The 12233-nt window shown below is 42.9% G+C and overlaps 1 protein-coding gene across 4 annotated transcripts in view; it reads left to right on the forward strand.

The window, feature by feature from the left end:
* Positions 1-12233, forward strand: part of LAMA5 (laminin subunit alpha 5) — a 194416-nt gene that overhangs the window by 68357 nt on the left and 113826 nt on the right. For all 4 annotated transcript variants that reach the window (XM_044455407.1, XM_044455409.1, XM_044455408.1 and 1 more), the window contains one exon: positions 7742-7859. In XM_044455407.1, the coding sequence (XP_044311342.1) occupies positions 7742-7859 (118 nt within the window). The remainder of the gene's footprint in view (positions 1-7741; positions 7860-12233) is intronic.

Consider the following 12233-nt stretch of genomic DNA (forward strand, 5'->3'; position numbering starts at 1 on the left):
GAATTCACTGGTGCTATGAGAAGGCTCCTGGTGGTAGACTCCTCCTCTGCCCACAGATCTCTCTAAGTTAATGCAATTTGCCTTGGCTGGTCTAAAACAGCAAATGTTCTCTTCGTTCATGTTCATCTTGCCTAGACACATTTCCTTGTTGCTCATCAATATCATCATCTAAAGCACTTTTAGGTCCTTCAAAGGCATCATATTAATCATCCTTACAACAAGTCTTTAAGAAAGGTTAGCATCGTCATCATTATTGTATTCCAGAGGTGGAGTCGAGGTCCTAATCATGTTTTACAGGGGAGGCAAGGGAAACAGTCTTCCTGTGTTGCTGTTCTTTTAATGAAAAGTGGCTGGTGGGGATGAGAATCATTTGGGCCGGAGGAATGCTGACCAAGGACTTCTTAATCCTTCCCCTTCCTGCTGTGTTTCTGCACAGTATAGATGTTCTGACTTCTTTCCCCCAGAGGAAGAGGACATTTTAAAGGGAAAATTTAACTGAGGCAAAAGGGTTATGCAGCTGCATATTTCCTCTTCTGAAGCTAGTTGACTCTTATTTGGTACTTTGTGACCAGAGCCCAACATGTTGATAAATTCTGCAGGGATGGTCAGCTATCCTTCCCTCCTCTCTGTTGGGAAAATGTTTGACCAACTCTCTAGGGATATAGAGGATTTCATTTATTTGAATGAAAATATGAGCTAAATGAAGTTTCTGGGCAAAACAAAACGACAGCTCTCTTGCTATATTAGCAGAAATAGACTAGTTTTGGCAAGTAAAAGCCCATTTTTCTTGCCAGTTCTCTCTATTTTTAGAACTACTGCATAAAATCATTGTAACCCTGTAAATGTTCTCAACAGAAGCTCACTTGATTATAGGCATCTTGGCTCTTTCCCTCTGTGTTTTCTACAGGATGTGAAGGAAGCACAGAGTTCAACCCTAAAGTGCAGTGTTCCTTTTCCATTGACCTCTTGCTGCTATTGGATATAGGATGGTGCCATATGATGGCGAATACCAAAGATTTCTGTGCATGCTTCTTACAATGTATATAGTAAGAATGGCCCATCTAGATAGAACAGATGACAATAGCAAGGTGTGTGTGTGTGGTGGGGGGGAGGTGGATGCAGAAGGAGAGGTTCTAGAATCCTTCCTGAGTCAGACCACTGGTTCCTCTATCCCAGTATTATCCCCCTTTAATTGGTTATAGGTTATCAGCATCTCAGGCTGAGCACTTCCCAGTGTCTGCTCCCTCATCTGTTTAGCTTGAGATGACAGACTCTAAACCTAGAGCCTTTGGTGCGCAAACCTCTGAGCTATGCGTCTTCTTTGTAGTCTCTGTGCATCCTTATACATGGCCCCTGACTTTGCAGAATTTCGTTTTAGGGGGAGCAACAAGGATGATCAGGGTCTGGAAGCTGAGTCCATGAGAAGAGATTGAAAGAATTGGGCATGTTTAGCCTTGAGAAGAGAAGACTGGGCGGAGATATGGTAGCACTTTACAAGTACTTGAAAGGCTGTCACAAAGGAGGAGGACAGTATCTTTTCTCAGTCAACCCTGAGTGCAGGCCATGGGATAACGGGCTCAAGTTTCAGGGAGCCAGAGTCCGGCTATGTATCAGTAAAAATTTCCTGACTGCTAGAGCCAGTATGACAATGGAACCAGTGACCTAGGGAGGTGGTGGGCTCTCCCACATGTTCGGGATGCAACTGGACAACCATGTAAGAGGAAGGGTTTAACTTGGAGTCCTGCACTGAGCAGGAGGACATTCTGGTCCATTCCAACTCTACTTTTCTGTGATTACTTGTATATTGGAAACTGGCTTTTTCCAGACTGCAGCCCCTCCATATGTTGGACTAAAACTCCCGTCATCTCAGCCAGCATGCCTAATTGCAGGGTTCTTCTGTTTATGTTCAAATAATGCCAACAGGAGATGAGGCTACTGCTAAGCCCAAGCTATTAAAAAAATCAACGCTTTTGTTTCCTATAATACTGATAGTTCCTGTTTCCTTACCTATTTCATCAACTGGCAAAAATCAGTATATGCTTTGTCCTTCTGGGTGCAGTGTTCCATCCTTAACACTGGGATGCCTGGTGTTAAGAAGATGACTTTTATAAAGAAGATGAATTTTATAAAGTCATTGATCCGTCTTTCTCAGTCTCACATGCATCAGAGATAGACAGTGTCAGAGGAAAAACATTGTTTGTCTCAGTCTCCACCATGAAGACAGAAAGACCCACCTAAAGCTCTATTATGGGAATGGCAACCAACAAGACTTGCTTTGAAGGAAAAATTAGGCACACTGCAGGAACCAGAAAAAGAAATGAGCTTGGTTAGGATTTTAAGTGATCAAGCCACAATAGGTGATTCGAAACTCCCAGACACAAATGATTAACACTTTGTCTTTAAGGTGAGCCCTCCTGTTTTAGGGCCAACTCCCACTTAGAATACCTGGCATTTTTGGTTGGGCCATCCTCTTTCACTGATATCTGACCCTGCCACATCACTGTGGCACCACGAACAGGCTCACTGTGGCTTCTAACTGTATCTGAATCTAGTTGATCCTCCGCTACTTTCAGCTTTTCTCTGAATCACCCAGCCTTGGTGCTTCAGCTAGGAATTCCACCCTTCGTCCTCATCAGATTTAGTTTTGGTTCTTACATCCCTTGAAGGCTCTTCTGCAACACCAATTGGACCATTCCCGACAAACAACCTCGTACCTCCAGTTGCTTTGGACTACATCTCTCATAATCCTTGAGCACTGGGCATGATAGCTGGGGATGATGGAAGTTGCACTTATCCAGAGCATGCCAGTTTGCCTATCCCTAGCCTACAGTGACTGGAAAGCCCTTTCGTGGCCCTGCCTGGAGACGTGGTGATTGAACTGGAATGTACTTGATGCAGAACAAATGTTCTGTCACTGAGCTACAGCCCTTCCTCTCTTCCTAATCTCCTAAGTGTTTGAATAAAACTCAGTGTTTGAATAGTTTTGAATGTAATCAGTGTAGCTGTATATGGCTAGATTAGATGCATTGTTTTTATGTCCTTAAAACATATTGAGAAGCGATAAGGATATAAATATAGATATATTGTTTCCCCCCAATAATCTTATTATGGGGCTGCCTGCCTCCCCGTTTTCTCAAAATGCCCAGAGTTTTTACAACATCACTGGGGGAAACTACTTATAAAACAGACAGTAAAGTTGTATTCCTTAGACCTGATCCAGCAGGACTCTTCTTTACTTCTTACTTGCATGTTGTAGCCACCTGTTTATATTCCCCCACACAGCAGGCTGAAAAAAAGTGTAAAAATGATTGTTCTTCTCTTTCACTGCCTGTTTATAAGAAGTATTGTTACAACCCTGTGTAACTATTTGCTTGCACCTCATTATTTTTAGTGACAGTCACAGTGGCTGTTATGTTTAGTGTTGAAGGGTACTTGAAACATGTTCAAGGATAACTAATCTGTATTAAATGATCTTGAGAAAATGTCTTTGTCTTTTGACACGGCCTTTACCATGTAATTGTCATCCACGAAAGACCACCCTGATCAAAGCCTCAGATATTACCGAGTGCCAAGTTGCATATAATTTTCTCAGCTTAGTGGATTTTGTGAGAAACTGAAGAGGAAATGGTGAAGCCCATCATACCAAAGCCATGCAAAGTTTTGGCAGGAATGTTCTTGTTCCCTAAAGAGTGAAGCCATTCCATGGAAGAATTTATAATGCAAGAGAATGCATAGCTTAATGGCTTGGTGTTTAGCAGTGAATTCTTTGCCAAGAAACAGATGTAAAGCAGTGAGAACTGGTCCTAAGGGAACGCAGCTGACCATAGAATCTAGCCTGGGAGTTCAGCTAAGAAGAAGGTTGATGAAACTGAATAATACTGTTGGCATCCATCTGTATTCATAAGACAGCGGTTGTGTGGGCAAAAGTAAGGAAGACTCTTCAATGTGCTACAAAATGAGGCAGTGATGTTGAGGTTCAGATTGAGTTCTTGATAGCTGACTCATTGTAGGAATGCTTTGATGTCAGATGACGAGTTTCTCTTTTGTAGATCTCTCCAGTGGACACCAGTTTCTGTATGGGAACTTCTGAGCCTCGTCCCCACATCAGTATTACTCTGTGTCTAACTTCTTGCAGGTGTAGCTGTTGTGTACAGCTTCATTTGGAAACAAAAGCAAATGTTAGACCTTGTTGATTTCTGTAGGGATCGTGTGCATCCTGTACATAAAAAATGGGGAGAGTTAGAAAGAATAAAATTATGTACTGAGATAGTGCAAATTATAAACAAAGCTCAGCAGTATTTCTTTGCATCTTTTACAAATCCCTTTCCGGTAATAGGAGTGGCACAGTGCTTTCCAGAGCACCTGAATTCCCAACTATTGGAAATTCCACTCTCATCCCTTCCCCTCATTTTTTAGATAATTCAGCATTGCTCACACACTTTAAAACCCAGTTCATATGTGTTAGAAACGTTTTAAAATAAGATTGAAACTCCTGTTCTCTCATGCAGCTCTGCTCCTGATACGGTTCTGTATGTGTGCGCGCCGTGGCACGGTTACACACAACAAGTGCCTGTGAAAATTGCAGTGCTCAGCCGGCAGAATAATCTTTCTGACACCACAGAGAACTTGCTTCTCTCCAGTGGTGAGCAGCGGTCGTTCAGTCCCAGAGCACCGCTCTCTTTGCAGAAGACCATGTGTGCGATCCTTGGCGTCTCCACTGAAAGGGGTTCTGTTTGCAGTGACGGAAATGGCCTCTGCTTGAGATCTGGGAGAGCTGCTGCTTGTCAGGAGCTCATGTGGACAGATAGGGTCACCTGCCTTTGGTTAGCCTCTGAATAATCTCATGCTGTACTATTTCATCCATGGAAGCCATATGCATATATTCTGCTCCTGCTCCCACAGTTTGTCTTGGTTAGCAATTTCATTCCAAATTCTGTAAAAGCATAAATAACTGGTTCAGAACCAAGAATGGGATTGGAGCATCCCCTTCCCGTATTTTTATTTGCCAGCCATTCAGTTGTTCCCTTCTTTTTAAAAGAAGTTTTATTACTCCTCTACAGGAAAGGTGTAAAACAGTCTTAGGACACCTTGATTTCTTCACCATGGACTGAGAGTGCCTGGGGGCTTTGTGCATGCTTTCCCTTTCTGTGCAGGTTCTCCACTGCCTTTCATTGGAGGGAAGCATGGTTCATGCTTTACAGCTGCATCGACACTTTCGAACATAAGAACCGAAGGCAAATGGGGCTGGATCAGACTGGAGGTCCATCTAATCCAGCACTCTGTACACACAGCAGCAAACCAGCTGCCCACAGGATCCCTCCAGCAGGATGGGTGCCAGACCCCCTCCTGCCCAGCTCCTCAGCCACTGGAATATGCAGACAGGCCACCTCTGGTCAAGGAGAGAGCACAAAGCCAGCAAGCTGGTAGCCACTGATAGCCTCTTCCTAACCATGCTTGTTTCTAACCAACTTGCAAAACCTCTCCTATAAAAGGTAACACAAAGCTTGGTTAGGCCAACAAAGGGAGAATTTATGTGTGAGAGGGGAAAGGAGGGGAGCACATGGGCTTAAGGAACATTCCCCAGTCCTAAGCTGCAGTCAGGAGCTTGGTCAGTGCTATCGTTGATCTTTGTACATTTACTTCAGACATGGAGACTGTAAATTAAAAATAGAGGATAAATACTGTAACTGGAAACCTCTCTTGGTTTGGGGTCAAGTTTCCTTGGATTGTATGGTATGTAAAAACGTTTCTTGTAGCCAAGCAAGTCACAGGCAGCTTAATTCCCTGCCTTGACGACTTGAAAACATGCACTTTCGAAAGTGCTACATTTCCTGTGGCCGTTGATCTTTATGCATTCTGACTGATAAAAAGTATTTTTTTCCTGCCTTTAAATATCACTTTTTGACAGGATGATAAAGTGAAGATTATTTGGAGAGAACTGGTGCCAGCTCGTGAAGGGAAATTCTGTTGCTGAGTTTGTTTTTTCCTAGTGCTGACATTTTTAAGCTGTACATTTATTTCAGTCTTGGCAAGGGCAGTGTTGCATAAATCAGTGTTTCAGCTAATTGGGAATCGTTCAGGCTGAATGCTGAAGTTCTTATCAGAAGCTACTTGTTACTCTGGTCTATGACACTAACTGGGTGTGTGTAAATTCTTTCCTTGCCATGTGGCTGGCTTGGTAGAGCATTAACTGCATAAGAGCAGTTCTTACAGTGTGCACGTATAGCTGTGTAGGGAACAGCTTACTAAGGCTGTAAGAAGAGGTGAAGTCTTCTGCCATGGGGCATCTTTTGTGCCCTCACATCATTTTTTCAGTTTTGTGAAATATCTGTTCAAAATGGCTGTTAGCCATTTGCATTCCAATATTTTTACAATAAGCTGTCTCTCTATTTTCAGACCTGATTCATGGCATTTTGAGGAGTGAGGGTAATAAAGCACAATTACAGCACCAACCTTTTCTGTGTGGACAGGCAAGAAGCTCTTTAAACTTTCTCAGCCCCTGTTCCTTTAAATTGAACACGTCTCTTTCAGTATTTCTTTTGGTTCAGTAGTAATTAGTAGCATCTCTTTCCCCAGGGTCAATTTCTCTTCCCATAGGGAAAACTTTAATTCGTTCTTTTCTTTCTTTTTAATGATGAAATAGCGGATGCATTTGGATGTAACACTAAACCGTGGTTTAGCATGATGAGAATGAAGTTAGCTTGTTTCTAGGCTTTTGCGTTCCTCTGCTTCAGATTTAAATTGACTGCTCTTCACAAATCCACACTAATTCTGACCCTTAACCCCTGCCTCACTGGTTTTATGAACACAACTTAGCTTCATTGACTGTGGTTTGAAATAGTCATGTTAAGATTGATTATAGATTACCTGGATTTTGGTGGCTCAGTCAATTGTGGTCAATCAAAAATGGAAGCAAAAACTTTCCAATTCTTGTAGCCAAGTCAGAAGAGAGGGGAGTGCATGAATCTGGGTGGAAGGCTAGGCTCATTCTTGTGATCCCAAACTATGATTGAAGCCAGACTAGCAATTTTAAAATTAGAAAAGGGCACTAGGAGGAAATGAGTAATTAAGAACTCTCTCCTCTTTCCTTTGGAGGAAGAAAAACTGAGACTGGGGTAATTGAGAGAGAGTAATAAAAGGTCAGCTCGGAAGCTATTCCTCACTGTCCTGCAGTCCACCTTGACTGGAAGAAGTAAACAGGAGCTAGATCTGCTAATCAGTTAGCATTAAAAGGAATCTTTTTCTGAAAGGAGATTACTCACAAAAAGACATTCGAGAATGGTCTTTGCCATTATGGTTGGATAATATAGCAATACATTAAGTGCTCTGGGCATCTCCAGCTTCATCTGATGAAAATTCAAGCAAATCTAGCAAAATATGTGAGAAATGTGACAAGGAAGGGGAAGAAAGAAAAAACTGGTTCATACTTTCTTGTTTTGATTTCTTATTAGTGCCAGGATAAAACTTTAGACTAGAGTGTTGTCCCATGTCCAAACTCCTGCCCTGTTTATCTGCAGTTGGCTTCCTAACTGGGCAAACCTCTGAAGTGTTGGGCCACAGTTCTCCTGATTTCTGCATGGCGCACTGTGGAGGAGGGTGCAAGCGGCAGTCCAGAGCAATCCTTTGGGAGATTCTGCTCTATACCATCAGTGCTTGCAGGAGGAGAGTCTTTTGTATCATGATCTGCATAGAGCATTTTAGCTGTGGCCTGCATTAATTTTCCCCCCTCTTCCTCTCACAGCTGTTCCACGTGGCCTACGTTCTGATCAAGTTTGCGAATTCTCCACGTCCAGACTTGTGGGTACTTGAGCGGTCTACTGATTTTGGACTTACATATGAGCCTTGGCAGTACTTTGCCTGTGAGTATGAAAGTAAAGTGGAGAAAAATGTGAAAATGGAGCTTCTGAATAGTCTTCAAGGGCAGCTCCATGTAGATTGCATCGAATTATTCTAATTTGGAAGTTAGTAGCGTGTAGATTACTGAAGCTAGGTTATACCTGTCCAGGTAGGGACATTGCTATGCAACTAACCAAAGGTGGCTGAAGACACTCCATGACACTGTGGCCACCTGAATTTCATGTGACAAAGTTTGCTGTAGGAGGACAACAACCTGTGAACTGAACTTACTTCATCAGCAAAAATGCAGCCCATCCAGAACAGGTTGAACACCCTCCAGCAGGTCAGAAGAACTACCCACTAACACATCTAAGTGTTGTCTGGATGGAGCTTCAACGTATTAGCCTACATTCAGTCCATCTTCACAGCCAGGCAACAGTTTAACACTTCTACCACTGCACCTGATGGAAAAGAGAACGAGAAATACAACGGTGTATTTTCAGCATACTTGAAGCAATGTTCTCCAAAACTTCAGATGACCCCACTCAGCAGTTTCATATAGATAGTGAATAGTAGGGAGGATAAGACCAACCCCTGGGGAATCCCATGGAGACAACCCCTCCCACCCCCACCCAAGAAGTACCTTGTGAAGATGAGTATCCAGGTAGGAGCCAGAACTGAACCTCTGCAGTGTAGTACTCACCCCAGTCCCAGGTTAGACAATTATCCCAGAAGGATACCATGGTTAATGATACTGAAAGCTGCCAAAAGATCCAGGAATATAATGGGGTCGCATCCCCCTGTTTCTCTCCCAATGTAAGTCACCTTACAGTGTGACCAAAGTTGCTTCTGTGGCACAACCCATCCTGAACCAGACAGAAATGTATTTGGATAATCAGTTTCATCCAAGGGAACCTGGAGATAGTTCAGTATCACCTGTTCAAGGATGTTCCCTGGGAAAATTATATTTACCAGCAGCAGCCTAAGGTTGTCAGGTTCTTCCTAAAAGTGGTCACACTGTGTCTCCATAAACATCTTTCTAATGTCCTCTACGCTATAGTGGAACTGGAAACATTCTGTGGCTGGGGGGATTGGTGGGAGGCCACATATTTTGTGTCATCTTTATTGTAAGCTGAAATCTGTGCTTGCCTCAGCTCTGATCCATGTCTGAGTTAGGGGAAGGGCAGGGTCGTCTCAGAGACCATACTGAGATCTAAAAGTACTTGGAAAACCTCCAAAGCTCAGTGCAAGGGAAGTGACAATTAGGTGCCCTCTTTCTTAGTACCAAGTTCAGCAACAGAGAGAATGAATCATTACCGGTATACTGTGCTTCAGAGGAACTCAAAACTATAGTATGAGGTCAGAGATTATTTCTGATCTTCCACTGTTCAACTTTGTCATGTTTGCCAAAGGACGGAGAGATACCCATTATGGCAAATTTTATGAATGACTTTGCCGACCTTGGCAAATTGGGAGTATCCATCACCCCCTTCCCATGCTAGTTTGTTACAAGCACCGTTTTTTCATGCTAAGCAGTAACCATAATAAAGGAAGTTTTGGCCCCTTTACTTTTTAACACATGGACTGAAGTTCTTTATGGGACTTTGGCCTGTATTAGAACTACATTCGTATGTACTGTTGCTGTTGGTATCTTTTGGGTCAGTTGGTATGCTTTGACTTACAAGCAACTCCCTCACCTAATACATCGTGCGACTTACTTGCACAGATCACGTGGCCCACCCATAGCCTACCAGACATCTTCCATTCCACAGCCTGTACTGTATTTTCTCGCCCTTCCAGTCTGCAGCGTCCGTATCAACAGAGCTGCTAGTCCAGAAACTCACCCTTTTTTGGCCCATGTGGCACTAAGCCTGTTTGTGTCACTTCTTTTCAGAAAATTTTATCTAACTATTTGGCAGTCTCAAGGCCAGTTTGGCAGGAATCTTACTGTATCAACATATTACAGAACATGGGAAGAAGAGGTGACTATTCTGCGAAGGCTCATTTCGTCATTGTTTGTGGAGCCCTGCTTGTCTTGTGAAAAGACACAAGTTACTGTTTCCTGCAGCCTAGACAGAGGGCATGGCTGACCAGACATTTCGGGATGTCTGTTCTTCCTCCGGTAGTTCCCTGGGAAAGGAAAATTAAGAAAATTAGACAAGCGGATTTATTTCTGGGTTTGAAGCTACTTACTGGTTTCCAGAGCAGAAATTGATATTTAAGTTCCCGAGAAGCGCCAGCTTGTTCTATGAATATATCATTATGAAGCATGCAAAGAGTAGCCAAGTTACTCCAAATATATTAAACACTGGCTCCTCTGGGGAGCAAAAGCAGTAATTGGAAGAAGATGTAAGTTAAGCTTTATGATGATCTTTTAAACAGGAAAACCTGGTGAAGGAATATCTGGAAAGATGATACAGTGAATTTTCCCCTTGGGTGTGCTAATAACCCTCCTTTCCTTTACAATATGAGCACATGTTAGTGGCTGTGCACCTTATGGCACAGAGCCACTCCACCAAGATATCCAGAGTGTGTGGCATTTGCTGAAGGATTGCTTTATTTATCGCATATTCTTCATAAAGTTCTTTGAACAAGAGAATTTTAATAAAATTGGGATCTGAATGACTGTCTTGCTGGTTCCTACTTGCATGCCATGCCAGTACAGTGGTACCATTGTGGTGTGTACCATTTGAGTTCTAAAAGGCTTTCTCATTATTCTTTTTGAAAAAGTGTGGACTCTTGCTGAGACAGACAACCTCTTCCCACATTACTGCTTAAAGCAGGGGCATTAAACGAAAGGGTCAGCCATATTTTGACTGTAATCCACTTAGATGGCCCTTAGGCCAATTTAGCGAGAGACAAGTTTAATAAAAAAAATTTAGATTCTACAATGAGGTTCAATACTAGAAATGGAGGAGATAATTCGCTGCAACTATAAGGGCAGAGCCAGCACCCTGCCAACAAAAGTGCGTATAGTCAAGGCTATGGTTTTCCCAGTTGCAATGTATGGCTGTGAAAGCTGGACTATAAGAAAGGCGGAGCTCCAAAGGACTGAGGCCTTTGAATTGTGGTGCTGGAGGAGACTCCTGTGAGTCCCTTGGACTGCAAGGCGATCAAACTGGTCAGTCCTAGAGGAGATCAACCCTGACTGCTCTCTAGAAGGCCAGATCCTGAAGATAAAACTCAAATACTTTGGCCACCTAATGAGAAGGAAGGACTCCCTGGAGAAGAGCCTGATGCTGGGAACAATTGAAGGCAAAAGCAGAAGGGGACGGCAGAGGATGAGGTGACTGGATGGAGTCACTAGGGCAGAGGGTGTGGGCTTGGGTGGATCCAGGGGAAGGTGGAGGACAGGAAAGCCAGGAGGAATGTGGTCCATGGGGTCACGATGGATCGGACACGACTTCACGACTAACAACATAAGGGCATTTTGATGGCTTGATTTCAAAATCAGGAGGAGCTGACAGCTGACTTGATTGCTTTCTGTGGTCAACTTATGAGCATGGTCCTTGGCCAACTGCTGAATGCAGAGCTAGGGACCTTGGAGGAATTGGCAACAGATTAGAATGATTTCAGATTTCTGTGACTTTGTTCTGCAAATTCTTCAGCAGACCAGGTTTTTCTGTGATGTGCACATCTGGTGGATTTTCTCCTTTTCAGATGGGTTTGTGAAAAGTCATAAATGTGCCAGTATGCATAAGTGCAAGTGTGAACTTGCTCTAATATACATTAGTGCAAATACACGCTTGCCCAAGTTGAATGAAATTCTTACACATCCTTAAAAAATCTGATTCCATCAATAAACAGTCAGTGGAAGGAAAGGGATCTAGTGATCCACAAAACACAAGGCAGCATGGATTTAATAAAAACTGAACATTCCTAGGGGGGACTCTGGCCCTCCAGCCCAGTTCAGTTTGATATGCTGAATTAAAGACATGCTTGTGCACTTCAGCACCCAAAGGTATGCACAGTCTGATAAAGGATATCTACATATTGATCCAAAATAAATGATTTTTTCTGCTTAAAATCTGCAGTCAGAGTTAAACAGGCATACGGGCATATATTTGCCTGTTTGTTGAATATCATCTTCTCTGATTTTTGCAGGCAACGGCAGAAGGGAAGGGTATGGGATTTATGTTTCGGGTTACCAAGTTCTGTATCCTGTATCAGATTTTGTGCCTTGTTTAATGCAAACATTTGTACCATACCTTAGTGCAAAATACAATGTAATATCATAAATGTGCTACAGCTGCATTGACTGTAGAGAAGCTCTAGGTAAGATAAACTTGTTGCTTGTTCTGTTTCCTGTTCAGTGACACTGGTTGGTCAGGCAGTTCGTATTTGTTAGCTGGCAATAAACATGCAGTTCAGTACAGTTACAGTGGACATCAGAGCTT

Source organism: Varanus komodoensis, unplaced genomic scaffold, assembly GCF_004798865.1.
Source record: "Varanus komodoensis strain SLA01 unplaced genomic scaffold, ASM479886v1 scaffold8, whole genome shotgun sequence".
Taxonomy (NCBI): domain Eukaryota; kingdom Metazoa; phylum Chordata; class Lepidosauria; order Squamata; family Varanidae; genus Varanus; species Varanus komodoensis.